Raw genomic sequence first — 25,100 nt, 5'->3', positions numbered from 1 at the left:
AAAGTCCTATCCCTGTACCAATGATAAGTTTTATTTGTTCTGTGTTAGTTGTGCCTTAATTGGTAACACTAGCCCCTAAAGTTCAAGGTTGTGGGCTGAAGTCCTACTTCAAGACGAAAATCAAGGCTGACATTCCAGTGCAGCACTAAAGGGGTGTTGTCTTTCAGATGAGATGTTAAACCGAGGCCTCATCTGCCTTTTCAGGTGAATGTAAAAGATTTGAAGGGCAGAAGATTTATCCCTGGCCAATATGTATATTTCTCAATCAACATCACAAAAATAGATTATCTGGTCATTATCGCATTGCTGTTCTTGGGAGTTTGCCGTACACAAATCGTCTCCTGTGTTTGCTACATTATAACAGTGAATACATGAGTACTTCATTGGCTGTTAATGTCCCATGATTGCGAAAGGCACTGTATAAATGCAAGTTTTTCTTTTCTTCTTTTCATTATTCAGTTTTCTATTCAGTTTTGCCTCTTTATGGGTGGGGGGGCACTTGTTTTTAGTTTTGCGGGGCAACCCAGTGTCTCCTTACTGTAGAAAAGGAAGAGAAACCCAGCTTCAAAACTGGATAAAGTCAAATGCAAGGCAAAAATACCAGTTGAGTTTTAGGGTCGAATTTTTGTTCCGGGGCTCCTGCGTTTTAACCTAAATGGTACCAAAGCCCAAATTTTGGAAGTTCCACCCTTGAGCCCGGCACCCACCACTTTTGCCGGCGGTGGGGGGGAATTGGAGGCGGGAAGTATTTCACACACCTGCAGTTCATGGAGGTAGCAGCACATTTAAAAATGCAGCTGCCCTCAATCAGAAATAACTTTCATCAACGAGGTTTCTGAAACACAACTTGTAGGATTTACGAATTTGACGAAAAGGTCTAAAATTGCTGGAGTTCTTGGGAAAGGTCAGGTACCCCTTTTGAATTGTTAAAAGTTGACATGAATGTGATTAAAAAGTGGATAAGGTCTGCCGTACTGTCAAGTTGTCAAGTCATTTAAATCCTCTGCTCTTAAAGTTTTGAGGAAAAAACCTGCAGTTAAAAAAAAACTATGCTTGCAGGTTCAAAGGATGTTTGTTGACATCCTAAGGACTATCATTTTAGGATTAGTACTGCTTAACTGCTTTCACAACCTATCATTATCACAATGGGGAGGGGAACTTTTAAGTTCACCATTTGATTGACAGTTCCAAGTCATTATAAAGGGATTAGCTGACTTTGATGTGGGGCTATGAATACAACTATTTGTTTTCGTGAGGGATTAATTACTTGAAGGGATTTAAATGTATTGGGTGGAATTTTACACCAGTGGGATTTTACGATTCTGCCGAAGTCAATGGACTTTTGAACAGTTTGCGGCATTTTATGGCCATAAAATTCTGCCCCTTGAATGAGCTTTCATCAATGAGAGTATTTTTTCTAGATACTTAGAACTTACTTTATTTCATCTCAGCATGGTTCCTGAGGTCTGCCCCTATGTGATTTGACATGGAGAGTGTAAGGGCTAAGGTTGGAAGGTAGGGGTAATATGTTGGCATAACTTGGCAGAGTGACAATAAAGGACCCTGGGGATGATTGGGGGGGGCTCATGAGTTGGCATGAGTCAGCACTGTTGGCATAAGGTATGAGAGGCCATGGGGCTGAGTTGTGGGACATGAGATGGAATAGAAGGCATGAGGGTCCATGGGGAGGTGGGTGGAGGGGCAGGAATGGCATGACTTGTCATGGATGGGGCATGGGAAGTTTGTGGGTGAGGAGGGACTGTGAGGGATGAGGGCTAGGAGGCCTTACCTTTTTATTATAACTGGGACAAAGTCTCAGAACACTGAGGCCTTCTAAACAGTCTGCTAAAATAAATTATCACAAAATCAGTAAAGGCAAAAAGATAGGTACATCATGCACAAAATCTTGGCGAAGTTCTAAAATATAAAAAGTCATACACATTTAGCTGTGCGAGAAGGACTGCCCTGAGACAGTCTCCACTATAAGTTGAGAGATGTGCTGATCGTATTATTCCAGCAAGAAAGGTCACTTAAGTTCAAGGGTCTTTTGGACACTGCAGTTCCCTAGTAGTCACATTACAATGGATCCAGTCTCAGAAAAATTTCAAGACCATGATATTCAAACAGTTTTGCGAATAAGGAGTCTCAGTCCAGTGAATCTGCGTACTTGGGCAGCTCATTTGGCTGTTTCCACTGTTTCTGGGGTGGCGAGCTGGACATTGGTTAGCACCCACACCTTGGAACAAAAATCCGAACGTTCAGGGAAGTTTCTCCCGAGTTCGGTTTGGGGAGTCGGGAACTTTCCCAATTCTGCATACCCAACTTGTGAGCAAAAATAAGGCTCTTAGACACCGAATTGTAAGCACTGATTGGCTGAATGTTTTTTTTTGAAAACTTTAAAAGGGTATGGGGATTTGTCAGCTTGATAGTTCCTCAGATTTTATCCCTTTTCAGGTCTACTCTTAACAATCTCAGAGGGTATCTTACATCTCCACATAACTTCTGACAGCTTTAGACCTTTAAGCCTACGAGTCATGTTTTGGAAATCCCAGTAATGAAAAATGGATCTGTCTGAAGGCAGCTGCACTCTTATATGTGCACTGCCCTCGTGAACCACTGATGTGCAAAGTACAATCCGCCCCAGGCAAAATGGTGGGTGCCAGGGACCTGACTTCAGAGGCGGAATTCTTCCATCCCCACGTCAGCTTGCACATGGCTTGCTGAGGACCTGCCATACACCTTTCTCCCTGCAGACTCACTCGGGGGACTGCCGGAGGAGGCTAAGTTGGATCATCCATTCAGCACTTCTGGCTGAAGCTTGTAGCAAATGCTTTAGCCTTATCTTTTGCATGTTGTGCTGGGCGACCCTCATTGAGGATGGGGATATTTGTGGAGCCTCCTCCCCCAGTGAGTTATTTTATTGTCCACCAGCATTCACAACTGGGTGTGGCAGGACTGCAGAGCTTAGATCTGATTCGTTGGTTGTGGGATCGCTTAACTCTATTACTTGTTGCTTATTCTGTTTGGCATGCAAGTAGTCCTGTGTTATAGCTTCACCAGGTTGACATCTCACTTTTAGGAATGCCTGGTGCTGCTCCTGACCTGCCCTCCTGCACTTTTCATTGAACCAGGATTGATCCCCTGGCTTGATGATAATGGTAGAGTGGAGATATGCCGGGCCATGAAGCTACAGATTTTCTTTGAGTGCAATTCTGCTGCTGTTGATGGCCCACAGCACCTCATGGATGCCTTGAGTTGTTAGATCTGTTCGAAATCTATCCCATTTAGCACAGTGCTAGTGTCACACAACACGATGTAGGGTATCCTCAATGTGAAGGTGGGACTTTGTCTCCACAATGACTGTGTGGTTGTCACACTTACTGATGCTATCATGGACAGATGCATCTGTGGTATGAGGTCAATTATGTTTTTCCCTCTTGTTTGTTCCCTCACCACCTGCTGCAGACCCAGTCTAGCAGCTATGTCCTTTAGGACTCGGTCAGTAGTGGTGCTACTGAGTCACTCTTGGCGATGGACATTGAAGTCTCCGATCCAGAGTACATTCTGTGCCCTGGCCACCCTCAGTGCTTCCGTGAAGTGGTGTTCAACATGGAGGAGCACTGATTCATCAGCTGAGGGAGGACAGCACGTGGTAAGCAGCAGGAGGTTTCCTTACCCATGTTTGACCTGATGCCATGAGACTTTGAGGACTCCCAGGGCAACTCCCTCCCGACTGCATACCATTGTGCCACTGCCTCTGCGGGGATGGTTATGGTGGCCTCTGGGACGTTATCTGTAAGATATGATTCCGTGAGGATGACAATGTCAGGCTGTTGCTTGTCTAGTCTGAGAGACAGCTCTCCCAATTTTGGCACTCACCCCCAGATGTTAATAAGGAGGACTTTGCAGGGTTGACAGGTTTGTGTTTGCCGTTGTCGTTTCTGGTGCCTAGGTCGATGTTGGGTAGTCCATCCGGTTTTGTTCCTTTTTTGGAGGCTTTGTAGTGGTTTGATATATCACGACATTGACTTGGTAGGCTATTTTAGAGGGCATTTAAGAGTCCACCGCATTGCTGTGGTCGTATGTAGAGTCAGACCAGGGCATTAGTGAACCAGATGGTTTTTACAACAATCGTTTCATTGACATTTTTAAACTATAATCCCAGAATTATTGAATTCAAATTCTATCATCTGTTGTGGCAGGATTTGAACCCTGGTCCCCAGAGCATTATGGGCCAAGGTCCCCAGAGTGCCAATACCACTATGCCATTGCCTCCTCACAACTACACCATTGCCTTCTTGCCATATTGTCCACTCATGCCACAGGACACGCCTGATGCCAGCAGGCATGGAAAATGGCCTACTTCTGCCCCTAGTTTGTACGTTCGTATGTATGGTTCAATTCTCATAGTTCCATTTGTAAGATAGCCCACTGTTGTATGGCAGGGCATAACTGCGCTGCAAGTTGTCCAGGAGGGTTGTGGGCCGGCTCCCTCCAGAGCGCTCAGCCCATGCACATGCAAGGAGAAGACTCAGACAGACATCTGATTTGTGGAGGTTGCTGTTGCCCTCTGCACGTAAGCCCAATTTCCCGCCCCTACCCCTCCTTCTATACAGTGTTCTCTGTGTGTTGAAGGATGAAAGAGGCACAGTGGTCACTCCGCCACAGAGTGGATACACTGCATTGCGACTGTGAGGCACAACTATGCCGGTGCCACTGAGGCCCATTGTAATAAACTTGGTGTACTGGACAGGTTTCTTGTTATAAACAGTAACTTTTATTTACAGAGATTCTGGTGAAGCTACATGCTTGAATCAAGACCAAGCCCCAAAGATTACCCAGGCTTAGGACTGATTCGTCTGTACAGTTACATGATCCCCACAACAGTATGAAAGGGTTTACTTACAATCACTGCACTAATGTACCCTGACATATTAGTCTCCTTGTGGTTTACGCAACCAGCTGAGGAGTTACCTACCCTAGCGGAGTGAATGATGTTGTTCATCCTCTTGTGGTATTGTATTGCTGACCTTTTCTGAACAGCCTGGGCACGGACAGCATTGGCCACCTGCGCCCATGTGTTGGTTTCCCTGCTCAGCCTCCTACTCCCATCAGCTAGGTAAAGTATATTCCTCTGCACCTCGACATGGTCCAGGAGAACAGGCAGGGAGACGTTGCTAAACTTCAGTGCTGGACCTTCACCCTTCTGGACACCTCCGTAGTTTGCATTGACAGTGAGGATGTCCGGGCACCTTTTAAATATGGTGCCCTGATATGATGGCGCAATAGGAGGAACCCGCTCCGCCACAGAAGACGTTGGGAAACCACCCCCTTTGCATAATTAATGACGCCAGGAACAGAAAATACCGTGGGATTTCACATCAGCTTCCGCAGCGGAACACACTCCCCATTCCTGCTCCACCACAGGACTTAGGCCAGAAACTTACTGCTCAGTAAGATAAGAGCCCATGGTGTTAGAGGGAAGGTACTAGCATGGATAGAAGGTTGGCTGTCTGGCAAGAGGCAGAGAGTGGGGATAAGGGGTCCTTCTCAGGATGGTGGCCGGTGACTAGTGGAGTTCTGCAGGGGTCAGTGTTGGGACCACAACTTTTCACTTTATACATTAATGAGCTAGATGAAGGAACTGAGGGCATCCTGGCTAAGTTTGCAGATGATACAAAGATAGGTGGAGGGACAGGTAGTGTTGAGGAAGCGGGGAGAACCAAGAAGGATTTGGACAGGTTAGGAGAATGGGCAAAGAAGTGGCAGATGGAACACAACGTGGGGAAGTGTGAGGTCATGCAATTTGATAGGAAGAATAGAAGCATAGACTATTTTCTTAATGGGGAGAGAATTCAGAAATCTGGAGTGCAAAGGGACTTGGGAGTCCTAGTCCAGGATTCTCTTAAGTTTAACTTGCAGGTTGAGTCGGTAGTTAGGAAGACAAATGCAATGTTGACATTTATTTTGAGAGGACTAGAATATAAAAGCAGGGATGTGCTGCTGGCTCTGGTCAGACCACATTTAGAATATTGTGAGCAATTTTGGGCCCCGTATCTCAGGAAGGATGTGCTGACCCTGGAGAGGGTCCAGACGAGGTTCACAAGAATGATCCCAGGAATGAAAGGCTTAACATATGAGGAACATTTGAGGACTCTGGGTCTATACTCGATGGAGTTTAGAAGGATGAGGGGGGACCTAATTGAAACTTACAGAATACTGAAAGGCCTGGATAGAGTGGACGTGGGAAGATGTTTTCATTAGTAGGAGAGACTATGACCCGAGGGCACAGCTTCAGAGTAAAGGGAAGAACTTTTGGAACAGAGATGAGGAGAAACTTCTTTAGCCAGACAGTGGTGAATCTATGGAATTCATTGCCACAGAAGGCTGTGGAGGCCAGGTCATTTAGTGTATTTAAGACCGAGATAGATAGATTCTTGATTGGTAAGGGGATCAAAGGTATGGGAAGAAGGCGGGAGAATGGGGTTGAGAAACTTATCAGTCATGATTGAATGGCAGAGCAGACTCGATGGGCCGAATGCCCTAATTTCTGCTCCTATGTCTAATGGTCTTACCTGTGTCGGGAGGGCTGGGCGGGAGTGGGCATGGAGCTGATCGCCACCTGCAATCGGCTCCACATCACCATTTTATGTGGGCGGGCCAATTGAAGTCCGCCCAGCGTGACACATGGTCGATCAGCACTAACTGTGCGGGTGGAGGGAGGGGGGGTGGGGGAGTCGGGGTACAAAATTATTTAAATATGTCCCCTCATGTCCCAGCTCATGTGACACTGTCACATGTTTTTATATTTAGGAACATTTTATCATTTAATTAATGAATGCTTTAGGAAACCTCATCCCGCTCGTGGATGAGGTTGCCTAAAAAGCGCGAAGGCCGCTTGGGCTCTTCGCCTGCCCACCAACCTTAAGGTCGGGGTGTTTTTCAGTCCATTGTGGGGTTTTACTTGGAACTGGTGGTCACTACTTGGTCACCGCCTTTGTACCTTCTGACCTGCTTGACCATTTCCCCGGGCAGCAGCAAGTGCACGGCGGTCTGGATCCCCGGGAGCTGATGGTGCTGCGCTTGTTGTAATGGGCCAGGCAGGAAGCCTCACCCACGATGCGCTCAAAAATATCGTTCACGAACGAGTTCATGATACTCTTGATCTTGGAGGAGATGCCGGGCTCGGGGTTGGGGTCATCACTTTGTAGATGTAGATGGAATAACTCTCCTTCCTCAACCTTCGCCGCTTCTTGCCGTCCTTTACTGCCGGTTTTTTTAGGGCTTTTTTGACTCCCTTCTTGGGAGCTGGTTTCTTCTCATCAACCATCTTCACTTTCAGACACAGAAAAGGCAGCATTGGTAACAACTTTAATTGCTTTTTTCATGGCCTTAATAGGCCATTGACAAATATCTAAATGATGCGCGATGACTTAAGGACGCACGCATGACATCATCACGTCATTTTTTTTTGCGTCGGGCCCGCCCCCAGCCCCACACGCCGACGGCAATACTCTGGCCTCAGTTTCAGATGGAAGAATTCCGCCCCTGGCTGAGGCACAGAGAAAATTCACAGAGTGTGGGTCACCATCGGAGAAGAAAAGAGTTGACGTTTCGAGTCCTCATGTCCTTCAACAGAACTAGGTGAATCCAAGGAGAGGGGTAAAATATAAGCTGGTTTAAGTTGTGGGGGGTGGGGTTGGGTGGGGGGAGAGAAATGGAGGGGGTTGGTGTGGTTGTAGGGACAAGCAAGCAGTGATGGGGCAGATCATCAAAAGATGTCACAGACAAAAGAACACAGAGGTGTTGAAGTTGGTGATATTATCTAAACGAATGTGCTAATTAAGAATGGATGGTAGGGCACTCAAGGTATAGCTCTAGTGGGGGTGGGGGGAGCATAAAAGATTTAAAAATAATGGAAATAGATGGGAAAAGAAAAATCTATATAAATTATTGGAAAAAACAAAAGGAAGGGGGAAGAAACAGAAAGGGCGGGGGGGGGGGGGGGTGATGGAGGAGGGAGTTCAAGACCTAAAGTTGTTGAATTCAATATTCAGTCCGGAAGGCTGTAAAGTGCCTAGTTGGAAGATGAGGTGCTGTTCCTCCAGTTTGCGTTGGGCTTCACTGGAACAATGCAGCAAGCCAAGGACAGACATGTGGGCAAGAGAGCAGGGTGGAGTGTTAAAATGGCAAGCGACAGGGAGGTTTGGGTCATTCTTGCGGACAGACCGCAGGTGTTCTGCAAAGTGGTCGCCCAGTTTACGTTTGGTCTCTCCAATGTAGAGGAGACCGCATTGGGAGCAACGAATACAGTAGACTAAGTTGGGGGAAATGCAAGTGAAATGCTGCTTCACTTGAAAGGAGTGTTTGGGCCCTTGGACGGTGAGGAGAGAGGAAGTGAAGGGGCAGGTGTTACATCTTTTGCGTGGGCATGGGGAGGTGCCATAGGTGGGGGTTGAGAAGTAGGGGGTGATGGAGGAGTGGACCAGGGTGTCCCGGAGGGTACGATCCCTACGGAATGCCGGCAGGGGGCTTGAAGGGAAGATGTGTTTGGTGGTGGCATCATGCTGGAGTTGGCGGAAATGGCGGAGGATGATCCTTTGAATGCGGAAGCTGGTGGGGTGATAAGCGAGGACAAGGGGGACCCTATCATGTTTCTGGGAGGGAGGAGAAGGCCCATCTCCCGTGCATCCGTCCTCACGCCTCCGGGACACCCTGGTCCACTCCTTCATCACCCCCTACTCCTCAACTGCTTGCTTGTCCCTACAACAACACCTCCCCCTCCACTTCTCTCCCCAGCCCACCTTAAACCAGCTTATATTCCACCCCTCTCATTATATTCACTCAGTTCTGTTGAAGGGTCATGAGGACTCGAAACGTCAACTCTTTTCTTCCCCGCCGATGCTGCCAGACCTGCTGAGATTTTCCAGGTAATTCTGCTTTTGTTCTGGATTTCCAGCATCCGCAGTTTTTTGTTGTTATATTTGTGGGTCACCGTGTGCGGGCGAGCGGGATGGGGGGGGGGGGGGGGCGCAGCTTGCGGTTCGTCGCCTAGCAACGGGGGGGGCGGGGATTGATGCTTTACGTCACAGAGATGCGCCGGATTCGAATGTTGGTCTGAGGGGCGGCCATTGAAACCCGTATTAAACTACTATCAAGCGATGCCGCCCGACCCGTAGAATCAGTGAAGTTTTATGGAAGTTTCTCGAATGAGCGGCGGGCGACAGCGGACCTTGTTCCAGAGCTGGGGCAGCAAAGCGCCCGGATTCCAGTCCCAGGGCGGGAGGAGCGCCGACACCGGGCCTGCGGACCGCCCGGCTCAAATCAGGCGGAGGCGGGAGGAGGAAACCCCGGCCCCGCAGGATGGCTTCCAGGACGGGGAGGATGACGACGTGCTGCTGGTGGCGGTGTTTGAGGCTGAGCGGAGCCTGGGCAGCCCGAGGTCGGCCTCCGAGAGCCAGCCGCCCGCCACTCTCCCTGGCTTCGACCTGTCTTCAGGCGATGTGTGGATTTACCCGAGCAACTACCCGCTCCGGACCTACCAGTTCGACATGGCCCGGGCAGCCCTCTTCGACAACACGCTGGTGTGTCTGCCCACCGGCCTGGGCAAGACGTTCATCGCGGCCGTGGTCATGTACAACTTCTACCGCTGGTATCCCTCGGGCAAGATCGTATTCATGGCCCCGACCAAACCTTTGGTCGCTCAGCAGATCGAAGCTTGTTACAAGGTGATGGGCATCCCGCAGGACCACATGACAGAGATGACAGGTAACTGATGAGCGTTTAAACTGTACTAACCCACAAGAGCAGGAGGGGCCTGGGTCAGCAAATCTGCATCAAGGCTTGATGGAGGTTTGCACCCAGTTTCCATGGGTTAGGATAGTGTTGCCCAACACATTAGGCAATAGCCACGTTTTTTAATCATTTCAGTTCAAGGGAGATTCAAGATGAAATATGGGAACGTTAGACCCCTTCTGGTTTCAAATTACTTGCTCCATCTTCAATTTCCTTTTCCTCTCAAATCCTTGAATGTGTTGTTGCCTTCCAAATGCATAACCATCTTTCCCTAGCTTCCTGTTTGAATCCCTCCAACAGGCTTCTAGCCCTGCAATAGTACTAATAAAACCTTAACCAAAGACACAATTGACTTCCTCTGTGACTGGAAATATAGTGCATTTTCCTTCCTTGACTCCGTTATGGAGTTTGGGGTGGTTAAACTTTCTATCCTCCACCAATGCCCTTCCTCTTGTTCAGTTCAATAGGACTACCCTTGTTTGGTTCCATTCTTACCTGCCAGAAAATTTTGAGCTCCTGAAGGCTATTACTAGAGATGAAAGGACAGTACTAACATACAACATTATCCTTTATCTAATGAAAATGGATGCCTCTGCTTCAACCTGGTTAATTAGGATTAAATTTTAATTAGTTGGGGCCAGAGGACTGCAGTGTTCAAGTGTGGTAAGAGTGATTGCCCTTGACATTAAGGTAGCATTTGACCTAATGTGGTATCATGGAGCCCAAGTAAAATTGAAGTCATTTGGAATTGAGGAAAACTCTTCCCTAGTCCATAGGAAGATGATTGTGGTTGTTGAAGACTAACCATCTGAGCCCAGGACGTCACTTTCTTAGAGTCCAACCATGTCCAGTTGCTGCATCGATGACTTTCCCACCACCATACAGTCAGAAGTGCGGATGTTTGTTGATGATTAAAGTGTTCAGTACCATTCACAACTCCTAAGCTAATGAAGAAGTTAATATCCATGCAGCAAGGCCTGGACAATATGCAGGTTGGGGCTGATAAGTGGCTTGTAATATTGCACGCACAAGTGCAAGGCAATGACGAACACTAGCACAAGAGAGTCTAACCATGCTGACCCCCCGCCCCTTTGATATTTAATGGCATTAACATCATTGAATCCTCCACCATCAATATTCTTTAAGGTGGGCAGTTACCATTGACCAGCCACAAAAATATTGTGGCTACAAGAACCGGCCAGAAGCTGAGTTTTCTGCAGCACGGTTCAGTTTCTGACCTCATGAAGCATTTTCACTATCTACAAGGTTTGCGTTGGTAGTGTGATGGAATACTCCCTACATGTCTAGATGACTGCAGCTCCAACAACATTCAAGAAGCTCGACACCAACTAGGATAAAGTAGCTAGCTTGATTGGCACTTTATCCACCACCTTTAAACATTCACTTCCTCTGGCACATAGGCAGCAGTATGTGCCAACAACAAAATGCACTGCAGCAACTCATCACGGCTTCTTTGACAGCACCTTCCAAACCTGTGATTTCTACCAACTATTAGAGAAGAGCACGCACATGGAAACACCACCACTTGCAAGTTCTCCTTCAAGTTACAGACAATCCTGACTTGGAAATACATTGCCATTCATTCGTCATTGCTGGTTCAAACCTGGAGTTTGCTCCCTAACATTACAGTGGGAGTACCTTCACCACTCAGACTACAGTGATTCAAGTAGATGGCTTGCAGTCACCTTTTTGAGGGCAAGTATAGATGGGCATTAAATGTTGACCTTGCCAGTGATGCCCACATCCCATGAATGAATTAGAGAAAAAGTAGGCTTGGCATTTGCAATTTCTGTGAGGGAGGCTGTTGGCTATCTGTGATATTTCTTATTTGAAGAACCATTTTACGTATCTATATAGAGCAAAATATCCCCAATTGTTCAGTGCAAAGCCTCTGTTTCTTTTCCCCATTCAAATGAGGCCTCATCAGGCATGTGCAATTGTGCGCATATGTTGTAAGAATATTCCTTATCAGTTCTATTATTTTACATAGGACTGATGTAAAATTAATGAGACATGTATATTAATCGTGCTTCTACTCATGAGCTGAGCACAGATTTCTTCATCCTTCAATGATAGATGAAGTTCAAAATACATGTACATGCAATCCACTGATATTTTTGGCCTTACAGTAGACTGGATATTTATTACTATTTCTAGGTTTTATTTGATTTGACACACAATTTACAATTCATTTATTGGCAGATGTTAGGATTCCAAGATCATAAAGTGGGCTTATTTTGGTTGCTGTGATCTGATTATTTAAAAACATTCTTGCAAATTATCTCCTCTGAAGGCTGAGAAATTAGAAGTTACATTATCTTCCCTTTCTTATAGATTCTTTTGCACTATTCCCTGATTTGAGAGAGCAAGTGAATGGTCTGTTCCAAGCTAGTGTCACTTTTTAAAATGTAAGTGTATTCTGATAATATATCCCAATCTTTGGTCTACCTGGCCATGAAATCTCTACTGTCAAGAGCGGGGAACTGGGTAGTTAATTATTAGTGTTCTATAGCTGCCTATCGAGAGATAATTAGCACCTGCCATTCAGAATTCTCCTTTCTGATATATTTTTCTCTTCTCCCCACAAGATTTTACAACTTTTGCTTAACATACTGCCCTCTTAGTTAATGCAAATTTGATTGAGAGCAGAGCAGAATGAGCATCAAACCTATATTTGGACCTTGCTTTTTGGGTTTAATTGTTAGTTTCCTAATACACAGTGCCAGTGTAATGTCCTACAAATGTCATTCTTAATTAAAGTCATCCAGGTATCTCCCTCTATTCTTTTTTTTAAAAGTGAATGAACTAAAATTGATATCTAGCTGAGCATTCAATAACTTTTGCAGGACAGACACAGGCATTGAATCGCCAGAATATTTGGAATGCCAAACGAGTTGTCTTCCTCACACCGCAGGTTATGATGAATGACCTTTCTCGTGCAGCTTGTCCAGCTGCTGATGTGAAGTGTTTGGTTGTTGATGAAGCTCACAAGGCACTCGGAAATCACGCTTACTGCCAGGTACAATACTGCAAAGGCTGTGCATTTAGCTTCATCATTTTGTGTGATTAACGTTTTGTGATTTTTCTTTTATTATTTCCTCTTTCTTTTGAAGGTTGTTCGGGAGCTATTTAATTATACACGTCAGTTCCGTGTTCTGGCTTTGACTGCAACGCCGGGTAGTGACACAAAGGTTAGTTACTCATGCAGTTTATCCAATGTGTGAAATATATATGATTTCAAAGTTCATCCTTCATTTTCTGAAGACAAAATAATTGCAATGTACAAAGGAGTTAAATATAGAAGAAAAACTTTAAAGTTGCAAACACTTCAAGGCTGATTTGATTTAGAGATTTTACAGTTTCTGTACTAGAAAATACTGTTTGGATTTGACTTTCCATTCTGTACTGAATGAAGTAATGGATTTATTATTGGAATGCAAGACTTTTGAAATCTCTTCATAAGCAACAGTTGATGTCAATTGTCAATTGACTGAGAGCTTCAGATGAAGTCAAAAGGGCTGCATTATAAGTACCATGCATTAGACTTTCACTTAAGTCATTTTCTGTCTTTGTTCCTGTCATGATTGTGTTGAAATTGAGATATTTTGATTTACTCTTGATGTGATGCCTTATTCAGCTACATGTTCATTGCCCTCTTGGTATGTCCTAGCATTCCTAATTAATGAAATTGGAAGCTGCGAAAGCATGTGAAGATTGGATGGTCCATCAAGCCTATCCCAAGCAATCATGATGAAATAATGACTTTGCTGTAACCTCCCACTTATAGCCATGTATTCTACTGAAGGGAAAACAAGTTTAAGAAAAAACCTGGGGCAATTTAGGGAACAAAATTTGTGAAATTTCTCTCCAACCTTGGTGGATCAGGGGGAGGGATCGTGTGCTCGGGGAGGGGTCCTGTGCTTGATGGATCGGGGGGTTGGGGTCGTGTGCTTGGTGGGTTGGGTGGTCGTGGGAGGGGGCCGGGTGCTTGTGGTGTCGGGGGAGGGGGCCGGGTGCTCGTGGGGTCGGGGGAGGGGGCTGGGTGCTCGTTGGGAGGGGGGAGGGGGCCGGGTGCTTGTGGGGTCGGGGGAGGGGGTCGGGTGGCCGGGGGGAGGGGTGGGGGTCAGGGAGAGGGGCCGGGTGCACGATGGGTCGATGGGAGGGGTCAGGTGGCCGGGGGAAGGGTGGGGGGTCGGGGTGGGGTGGTGGATTCAGTACTTTAGTTTCCCACGATTAAGAAGGGTTTTAACTCTTCTAACTTTCCCTATATATTCTGGTAAGACAGTTAGAACTACCTGAAATCTGTGATTTAGGTCACAGTATCGATGGTTCCCAGTGCAGGGTAATTGCCCAACGGAAGTTTGGACTTCCCGGCAATTGCCTGGAAGTTTGGACTTCCTGGCAATTTCCATGCAGTCCTTATGTGGGGTCTTCCCGGCGGGGGGTGGTGGTCCTGGGTATGACACCCTGGAGATCAGAAGTTATGGGCCAACAGTTGTGTCGGACAGGCCGGATGGACCAAAGGTTCCTTCCCTGTCACTGTTGCCATGTTTTTTATATGTATATTGTATGTTTTTTATTCTTTCATGGGATGTGGGTGTAGCTGGCAAGGCCAGCACTTGTCCTATCTCTAATTGCCCTTGAAGGTGATGGTGAGCCACCTTCTTGAACTGCTGCAGTCCATCTGGTGTAGGTACACCTAGAGTGCTGTTAGAAAGGGTGTTCCAGGATTTTGACCAAGCGACAGAGAAGGAATGGCAATTATAGTTGCAAATAAAAATGATCTATGGCTGGAGAGCAACTTCCAGATGATGGTATTCCCATGCATCTGCAGCTCTTTCTAGGTGGTAGAGGTCACAGTTTTGGGAAGTGCTGTTGAAGGAGACTTGATAAGCTGCTATAGTGCATCATGTAGCTGGTACGCATTGCTGCCACCATGTGCTGATGGAAGGCGTGAATGTTTAAAGTGGCGAGCGCAGTGCCATTGAAGTGGATTCTTTGGTCCTGGATGCATCAATTTTCTTGAGTATTGTTGGAGCTGCACTCGTGCAAGCATTTGGAGAGTACTCCACAACATTCCTGACCTGTGCCTTGTAGCTGGTGGACAGGCTTTGGGGTCCTCTTGTTCTCCCTAACCTTTCCACTTCAGATAGTCTAGTTAAATATTAAACACTTGAATTAATCATCTCCCTGAAACTTCTGAATATCAAAAGATCCAGTTCTGTAAACCCTATCATTATAACTAAGGACATTTAATCTAGAGATCGTACCAGTGGTGGTCCTTCATCCTTTTTTGGGGCATATCCAATAAAGTCTAATGAAAATCTTCTACAAGAACACTACAATTCTTTTAGTTTTATACTGAATTATTCTTGTAAATCTTGGTACTCTGTAACTTCATGGCACTGATCATGCATCTTCAGAGACTTGTACTGTAATGTAACAGACCTCTTTACTATTTAAACCATGGTATATATATGCTTAGCATTAGCCTCAACTACAGTCGTGATCCTGCCTTTATCTATATTGTGACATTTGCCAGGTGTGGACTCATTCCTCTGTTGGATGTAGATGAGATTGTAGTTTTATCCTCCTTATCTAGCACTAATATTGGCATTACATTGTCATCTTTCGACAATGCTAACAACACCATCATCTATCGTGGACTGTGATTGAACAAATGAGCAGATGATTTGAGAGGTCTGATATCTTTCATGTCCTTTGGTTGTCCATATTGCTTCACAGCCATGTGAATGTAGTCACTGTAATGTAGACACATCAAGGTCCCACAAATAATTTAAATAAGTGACCAACTAATCTGTTTTGGTGGTGGCGCTTGTGTGGATGTTGCTCAGGACAGCCAAAGAATTTTCTGAAACAAAAAAAATTGCTGGAAAAACTCAGCAGGTCTGGCAGCATCCGTGGAGAGAAAGACAGAAAGGGTCTGTATGACTCTTCAGAACGGAAACTCTTCTTCAGAATTTTCTGATCTTCATATTGCACTATGAGACATTTTATGTCCATTTAACAGGCTGACTGGGCATCAGATAAGCATATTATCCAAAAGATAGCACCAATAATCAGAATGATCAATGCTGCTTTGAATCATAAGCTTAGACCATGTGTCCTAATGTAGAGTGAGACTTAAATACCAATCTTTTGTCTATGAAGAGCTACCAAGTCCTATGGCTGGAGGATGTTGAAAATACAAGTGTAAAGCAAAATCCCAGTCTCTAATTGACACATCCTGATCTTAACTGGGTTGTTAGGAGCAGCATCTTGTTTAAGGATTGCAGGTGATTTACCCTTGTCCAACTGTTATGATTCTCTTGCGTGAATACACCAACCAGTAATGCAGTTGGGCAACTCTATTATTTATATGTAAAGATTTCTAATGCCAAGGCTGACCAAAAAGTAGTATTTCTTACTTAGTTGCCTGAGACATCTTTACATCTGGTAACAAACGTTGATATTAGCCTCTAAGCCTCAACCCTACCACCAATACCTTAAATTGGGATTTAACTGTTCTGTACAGAGTACTTTGTAATTTTGGGTAATTTAAGGCGCAATAACAGCTACTTGCAATTATATAGCACCTTTAAATTTAGAAGATTGTCCTAGAGCACTTCAAAGCAAAAAAAATGCTGAGGTAAAAAAGGAATTATTAGGAGGGCTAACCAAATGTTTGCCCAATGAATTCATCTTTAATGTGGTCCTCTTAGTGGAAATGAAAAAATGGAAGGTAAGCATTATGGGAGGACTTCCAAAATGTGGAGTCTGGGGAGGGGGTTAAGAGGATGGAAAGTGTTTTTCAGGCAAAGGGAGGCAGGTTTGCATGTTTGTAGGGAGTTAAATTCTTTGAAATTGACATTGGGTTGGGAATCCTGACATCATCCCGCCCTTTTCCAGTTTCTGAAGGGTGGGATTGAAATCATGCGAGGAACCCCCTTGGATCTATCAGGTAAGTAGTTAAGTCAATTAAGAACTGTTTCAACCCTCAATTCTGTATTTCCAAGCCAGGGACTTTTTTTTCCAAACTGTCAGCAATTTGCCAGAATCAACAGGGTACGTGCACAGTGGGAAGAGTTTCTTCAGTGAAACTGACAAGCTGGAAATGCTCTTATCAGTTCCAGCCATGGCTAGGTGAGAGGCTGCTGTTCAAAGCACTCCTTCTCTCAGAAGTGCGGCCAATGCTTGATGGTTGATTGCCAACTTCTTGAAAGGCATTTCACCTGTCTAGCACTCCACTCACCTTCAGCTGTACCTCTCAGCTGCCAGCCTACGCCACGGTATGAGAACAGCTTATGCAGCTCTATTTTGCACCATTACCTTCAGCACAAGTAGCAGCAGGAGCAACATAAGCAGCGTTGCCAGCTACCTTCTCACCCACATGCTCCACCAAGTAGAAAGGGTGGACATTGAAATCCAGCTGGAAGGAGGCAAGATCCCACATATAGGGTCCATGGGTAGAGGATCAGCTGTTTCGAGATGTCTAAGCACCAGTGCCTCAGAAGGCTGATGATAGTTTGCTGCTAACACCTGAAGTTTCCTGGAACAAGGCCACCTTCCCATTGGAGAAGGTGGGTGTGTTGCCAGTGTTAGTTAAGGTGCCTGTCACTGCAAGGTTCACGATCTGCAGATTGACCCACTGTTCCATTAGAGTTTTAGTACAGAAGATTCTGCCCTAGGTGTCTGAAAGTACTGCCACCAATGGCAGTGATGAAGGAAGGGTAGATGGAACAAGTGACTGGAGTTGGAGGAATGGAGGTTTTGTGGGGTGGGGGGGTGGGGGGGGGGGGGTGGTAGAGAAATGTGGTGTAGGATTGTACTGCAGGAAGTTGGAGAAAGGAAAGGTGTGAGGCCATAGAATTCAAATGAGGGTGGGAATTTTAAATTTTGGATGTTGGAGGACTGGGAGGCAGTAGAGTTTAATGAAAGTTGGTCATGGGCAAGCAGCACTTGTTATAGATAGCAGATATTTGGATGAGCCGATGTGGAAGATGGAAGGTTATGAGCATATTTGTATACTCCCATCTGGAGGTGACAGAGGCACAGTTTCAATGGCAGGTGGGCTGAGGGAGGAATGAAGTGGACGATGCCACTTGGGTGGAAATAGTTGGCCTTTGGGATGGATGCAGAAGTTCCTCTAGGGTTGAATAATATTCTAAAGTTGCAAAGAATCATTAGGGCAGGAGGTGGACTTGGTGGCGAGCCCTGAACCTGATAGCTTCAGTCTTCAATGTATTAGCTGGAGGAATGGTGGCTCATCCAAGACAGGATGTTTGACAAGCACTCTCAAGCATGGAAGCAGTGGGAGAGTTTGAACAAGTTAGAAGTGGACCCAATGTCAAAAGTATTAGCATGTAGTTGAGGAAGATGGTGGAGCAAGGATGGATCCTTGGTGAGGACTTGAGCTTTTGATGTGGAGGTTTAAAAAAGAAGCTGTTGCTAGAAATGTGTTGGCTATGACTGGATAGGAGCTAGATGAGGGCAGTCTTATCAAGGCAAACAACATTGGAAAATTAATGAAGCAAGGCCGTGTGGTCAAAAGCTTCAAATGAGTCAGAGTAATGCACTACAGTCAAAGAAAATGTTTGCGACTGAGGGGTCGACAACCGATTGGAGAGATTCAAAACAGGAATTGCAGCAGAGTTGTTTTAAGGATCCTCAAAAATGGCAACATAGAATCATAAAATTTCAACACAGAAGGAGGTCATTTGGCCCATTCAGTCCATGCTGGATGACAAGCCATGCAGCCTAATCCTGCGTTTCAACTCTTGCTCTGTATCCTTGTAGATTTATGGCTCTTCAAGTGCATGTCCAAGTACTATTTAAATGTATGACAGTATCTGCCCATTTTGGGGAGGCCAGCTCAATTGAGTACAGCTTTAACAGAGTACTTAAATCAGGATTTTGGTGAGTGAGGGAACTCAGTGCAGTGAGGGAAGTGATGCTGTTCTGGTCTTTCACAAGGTGAGAAGTGCTCTGAGAGGGGGAACAAGAGACACTGAGAGCTGAGGTCCAGAGGAATTAATTAGGTGAGCAGGTAGGTGATTGGTAAGTTTTGCGGGCATATTTTCCTCTAAACTGGGGCAGAATTTAAACTAGGACCAGGAAAATGTAAGTATCGCATTTAAATTTATAACTTAACTAGTGAAACTAAATAATCGTTGAGTGGTATTTCAAACCTTGTAACTCTAATTAGTTAAATAAAAGTATAGTATTTAGAAATGAAGTAGGATCTAAAGTAAACAATGATTCATTAGAGGATGAGACTTGGGAATTAATAATGGAAAACAAAGAAATGGCAGAGGCTTTGACAATTATCACAGCATATAAGTCAGCCTTTGAAGCCTAAAAACAAATTGCCCCAAAAATGGGGGTCGACTTACATGCTGAGTATAAATGTGAACTGTCAGTGTAGGTGATTGCCGTTTTGAAATGGGGGAAAAAAACACTGATTTAATTTGAATTACCGGTGTGACACAGTTTATTGAATTAATGAATTCGACAAGGATACCTTTAACCACAATCAAAATATTTTAAAAACTGTCAAATTCATTATATTCGGTATCCGACGCAGAATTAATCAAATTCATCATGAGCCACTTTAGCTGAGGCATCATAAGGATCCATCCAAAGGTTTATCTCTAGATATTAGACTCCCTGGTATAACTGTAATTTGGGTGTTATTTCTTCTCAGGAGCCTCTTGATCTCATCGACTATATGGGAATCTCAACATGTCACACACATAAGCTGCTTTCTTTGTGTAGGCCACTGGGATGCCTATTCCACACATTATCAGTTTGCAACTTCATTCTATCCTCATCCATCTAACCATTGTCATGGGCAAAAAAATGCTGCAGGGAACTTTATTTTCAGCATGGTTTTAAATTTGAAAGTTACCATAGGTTTTAATTTGTTCCATCAGCCATGCAGACTAGTGCCACAGTGAATCTTGTCTTATGTCCTGTGGTTTTCACTAGAACTGCATTTGAACCTTTCCATTCCACAGTTCTGTTGCTGGGTCCATCAAAATTCATGGACATTTCATTCATGGTGCTGATGTGACATGATGAGTACTCGTGTTTTAGCTGCTGTCTGATGAATCGCTGGGAAACTGGCAATTTTAACATCATGGTCTTTTCATAGACTGTGATTTTAGTCTTCTGCCACAACACTAGACATTTTCAATCCATTAAGTGACTACACCAACTAGCTTTTTCTCTGAAACATTTGCTGACCACAGGGTTTTATTTGGCCTACTTAAGTGCATATATGCGCACTGCATTTCTGATGACGATGTAACCTTTCTGATGATTTTTGACAACCAATTCTGTGATGCGTGTTTCTCAAGATCAAGCCAGTGGCTGGTCCCTGTTCTGATGGCTAATTTAGTCTTGGGCTGGATTCCTCCCTCCTGCACCAGTTTTTCATGAACACTGAATTCCTTCACTGCAGCACACTTATTTGACAAGCTAGCAAATGTTAGACTTTTAGCTGAAACCAGCTTTGTACTTCATTCTTTTTTGCTGGAGGACCCATTTCTGTTTGTCATTTGCCCCATGTTGCCTATGTGACCCCATGTGTCAACTTATAAGGTGAGTAAAACATGCGTTTCTGACGTGAAAATTTGAGACTGATTTCAAATAGGAGTATAGCACTTCTTAGCAGAAAAGGGGGGATGCCTTATATGCTGAGTATAGGCCTAAACATGATCCTTGACACTGAAAAGATGAGGTTATCTTATGTGTTGGTTCGACTTATACAGTATGCTACAGATCGTATATGTCTTCATGGTAGAAGACACTAAAGGTATTTCAATAATAGCTGAAAACCAAGGGACAAAAGGGAGAGAGGAACTTAAAGCAATCACTACCACTAAAGAAGAAGTACCATGAAAGTTAATGGGACTGAAGGCTGACAAGTCCTCTGAAGCTGATGGCCTGCATCCTAGGGTCTTGAAAGAAGTGACTGCAGAGATAGTGGGTGCATTTGTTGTAATCTTCCAAAATTCCCTAGAATCTCGAAAGATGCCAGCAGATTGGAGACCTGCAAATGTAACATCCCTATGAAAGAAAGGAGGGAGACAGAAAGCAGGAAACAATAGACTAGTCAGCCTAACATCTGTCATTGGGAAAATGCTGGAATTCATTATTAAGGAAGTAGTAGCGGGACATTTAGAAAATTGTGAATACAATCAAGCAGAGTCAGCATAGTTTTATGAAAAGGAAATCATGCTTGACAAATAGTTTTTTGAGGATGTAATGTGCAGCATGGGTAAAGAGGAATCTGTCAATGTAATGTATTCGGATTTCACAAAGGCATTTGATCAGGTGCTACATAAAGGGTTACTATGCAAGATAACAGCTCCTGGTGTTGGGGTAATATATTAACATGTAAGAGTAACTAGTGAGGTGCCACAGGATTGGTGCTGGGCCCTCAACTATTTACAATCTATGTTAATGACTTGGATGATGGGTCAATGTATCGTAGTCAATTTTGCTGACAATACAAGGATAGGTGGGAAAGAAAATTGTGAGGAGGATAAAGTCCCTGCAGACAGATATAGATAGCTTGAGTGAGTAGGCAGAAAGTTTGGCTGATGATGTATATTGTGGAAAAACGTGAGCTTGTTCACTTTGGTAGGAAGAATAAAAAAAAAAGCAGAATATTATTTAAGTGGAGAAAGATTACATAATGCTGTGGCACGGAGAGATCCAGGTGTCCTTACATGAATCACAAAAAATAAGTATGCAGGTACAGCAAGTAATTAGAAAGGCAAATGGAATGTTGGCTTTTATTGCAAGGGGAATAGGTTATAAAAGTAGGGAAGTCTTGCTACAGCTGTACAGGGTGTTGGTGAGACCACATCTGAAATATTGTGTGTAGTTTTGATCTCCTTATTTGAGACACTTGCTTTGGAGGCCGTTCAGTGAAGGTTACTTTGGGGTAATTCCTGGGATGAAGAGGACAGGTTGAGTAGGCTGAGCCCATATTCATTGGGTTTAGAAGAATGAGAAGTGATCTTAAGATTCTGAGGGGGCTTGACTAGTTAGATGTTTTTGTTCAGGGAGTGAATGTAGAACCAGGGGCACAATAAGTGACCCCCCATTTAAGTTCAAGATGAGGAATTTCTTCTTTCGAGGGTTGCTAATCTTTGGAATTCTCTGCCCTAGAGAGCAGTGGAACCTGGGTCACTTAATATATTCAAAGCTGGGCTAGACAGATGTTTGATCTACAAGAGAGCCAGGGGCTATGGGGGGCAGTCAGGAAAGTGGAGTTGAGCCCATGATCACATGAACCACCATCTTATTGAATGGCGGAGCAGGGTAAGGGACCAAATGGCCTATTCCTGCTCTTATTTTTAAAAATAATTTACAGGATGTAGGCTTCGCTGGCTGGGCCAGCATTTATTACCCATCTCTAGTTGCCCTTGAGAAGGGAGTTCCGAGATTTTGACCCAGCGACAGTGAAGGAACGGCAATATATTTCCAAGTCAGGATGGTGGGTTACTTGGAGGGGAACCTCCAGGTGGTGGTGTTCCAATCTATCAGCTGCCCTTGGCCTTCTAGGTGGTAGTGGTCATGGGTTTGGAAGCTGCTCTCTAAGGAGCCTTGGTGAATTCCTGCAGTGCATCTTGTAGATGGTACACACTGCTGTTACTGTGTGTTGGTGGTGGAGGGAGTGAATGTTTGTGGATGTGGTGCCAATCAAGCAGACTGCTTTGTCCTGGATGGTGTCCAGCCTCTTCAGTGATGTGGGAGCTGCACTCATCTAGGTAAGTGGGGAGTATTCCATCACACTCCTGACTTGTGCCTTGTAGATGGTGGACAGGCTTTTGGGAGTCAGGAGGTGAGTTACTCATTGCATGATTCCTATCCTCTGTACTTGTAGCCACAGTATTTATATGGCTCGCCCAGTTCAGTTTTTGGTCAATGGTAACCCCCAGGATGTTGATAGTGGGGGATTCAATGATGGTAATGCCATTGAACATCAAGGGGTGATGGTTGAATTCTCTCTTGTTGGAGATGGTCATTGCCTGACACTTGTGTGGCGCAAATCTTACTTGCCACTTGTCAGCCCAAGCCTGGATATTGTCCAGGTTTTGCTGCGTTTGGACATGGACTGCTTCAATATCTGAGGAGTCATGAGTAGTGCTGAACATTGTGCAATCATCAGCGAACGACTCCACTTCTGACCTTCTGATGGAAGGTAGGTCATTGATGAAGCAGCTGAAGATGGTTGGGCCGAGAATATTACCCTGAGGAACACCTGCAGTGATGTCCTGGAGCTGAGATGACTGACCTCCAACAACCACAACCGCCGCCTTTTGTGCTAGGTTTGACTCCAACCAGCAGAGAGTTTTCCCCCCGATTCCCATTTACTTCCGTTTTACTAGAGCTCCTTGATACCACACTCAGTCAAATATCGCCTTGTTGTGAAGGGCAGTCACTCTCGCCTCACCTCGGGAGTTCAGCTCTTTTGTCCATGTTTGGCTGTAATGAGGTCAGGAGCTGAGTGGCCCTTGTGGAACCCAAACTGGGCATCAGTGAGCAGGTCAACTATGTCTTTCTCTCCACAGATGCTGCCAGACCTGAGTTTTTCCAGCAATTTTTGTTTTTGCTTCAGATTTCCAGCATCCGCAGTATTTTGCCTTTTATATCAGTGAGCAGGTTATTGCTAAGCAAGTGCCGCTTGATAGCACTGTTGATCACCCCTTCCATTACCTTACTGATGATCAAGAGTAGATTCTTGGGGCAGTAATTGGCCAGGTTGGATTTGTGCTACTTTTTGTGTACAGGACATACCTGGGCAATTTTCCACATTGTCGGGTGGATGCCAGTGTTGTAGCTGTACTGGAGCAGCTTGGCTATGGGCGCAGCAAGTTCTGGAGCATAAGTTTTTAGTACTATTGCCGGAATATTGTCAGGGCCCATAGCCTTTGCAGTATCCAGTGCCTTCAGCTGTTTCTTCATATCACGTGCAGTGAATCGAATTGGCTGAAGACTGGCATCCGTGATGCTGGGGACCTCTGAAGAAGGCACAGATTGCTGCGAATGCTTCAGCCTTATCTTTTGCACTGCTGTGCCGAGCTCCTCCATCACTGAGGATGGGGATATTTGTGGAGCCTCATCCTCCAGTGAGTTGCTCAATTGTCCACCACCATTCACGACTGGATGTGGCAGGACTGCAGAGCTTAGATCTGATCCATTGGTTGTGGGATCGCTTAGTTCTGTCTATCACTTGTGGCTTATGCTGTTTGGCATGCAAGTGGTCCTGTGTTATAGCTTCTGAAGGAGGCACAGATGGATCATTCCCTCGGCACTTCTGGCTGAAGATTGCTGCGATTGCTTCAGCCTTATCTTTTGCACTGATGTGCCGGGCTCCTCCTTTTTAGGTATGCCTGGTGCTGCTCCTGGCATGCCCTCCTGCACTCTTCTTTGAACCAGGGTTGATCCCCTGACTTGATGGTGATGGTAAAGTGGGGGATATGCTGGGCCATGAGGTTACAGATTGTGTTTGAGTACAATTCTGCTGCTGCTGATGGCCCACAGCGCCTCAAGGACGCCCAGTCTTGAGTTGCTATATCTGTTCGAAATCTATCCCATTTAGCACAGTGGAGGGTATCCTCATCGTGAAGGTGGTCTTCGTCTCCACAATGACTATCAGTAGGAGTGACCACCCGCACAGTGTCATGGACAGATGCACCTGCGACAGGCAGGTTGGTGAGGATGAGGTCAAGTATGTTTTCCCTCTTGTTGATTCCCTCACCCAGTATAGCAGCTATTTCATTGAGGACTCAGCTAGCTCAGTTAGTAGTGGTGCTACCAAGCCACTCTTGGTGATGGGCATCGAAGTCCCCCACCCAGAGTACATTCTGCGTCCTTGCTACCCTTAGTGCTTCCTCCAAGTGATGTTCAACATGGAAGAGCATTGATTCATCAGCTGAGGGAGGGCGGTACGTGGTAATCAGCAGCAAGTTTCCTTGCCCATATTTGGCCTGATGCCATGAGACTTCATGGAGTCGATGTTGAGGACTTCCAGGGCAATTTCCTCCTGTATACCACAGTGCCACCACCTCTGCTGGGTCAGTCCTGCTGGTGGGACAGCACATACCCAGGCTTGGTGATCTGTAATGTATGATTCCGTGAGGATGACTATGTCAGCCTGTGAGATGTTAGTAAGGAAGTTTGCAGGGTCGACAGGTCTGAGATTGCTGTTGTTGTGTCTGGTGCCTAGGTCGATGCTGGGTGATCTGCTAGGCCATTTCAGAGGGAAT

General features: G+C 45.3%; 1 protein-coding gene across 4 annotated transcripts in view; it reads left to right on the top strand.

The window, feature by feature from the left end:
• The first annotated feature begins 9,078 nt into the window (after positions 1-9,078).
• fancm (FA complementation group M) overlaps positions 9,079-25,100 on the top strand; it is a 125,877-nt gene continuing 109,855 nt past the window's right edge. For all 4 annotated transcript variants that reach the window (XR_005946289.1, XM_041214698.1, XM_041214699.1 and 1 more), the window contains exons 1-3: positions 9,079-9,768; positions 12,663-12,835; positions 12,930-13,007. Coding sequence is in view for 3 of the 4 variants with exons in the window: in XM_041214698.1 (XP_041070632.1) it covers positions 9,195-9,768; positions 12,663-12,835; positions 12,930-13,007 (825 nt within the window). In the remaining variant the exon portion in view is untranslated. The remainder of the gene's footprint in view (positions 9,769-12,662; positions 12,836-12,929; positions 13,008-25,100) is intronic.

The sequence above is a fragment of the Carcharodon carcharias genome, chromosome 20 (assembly GCF_017639515.1).
Source record: "Carcharodon carcharias isolate sCarCar2 chromosome 20, sCarCar2.pri, whole genome shotgun sequence".
NCBI classification, from domain to species: Eukaryota; Metazoa; Chordata; class Chondrichthyes; order Lamniformes; family Lamnidae; genus Carcharodon; species Carcharodon carcharias.
This window is presented reverse-complemented; position numbering and strand designations above follow the sequence as displayed.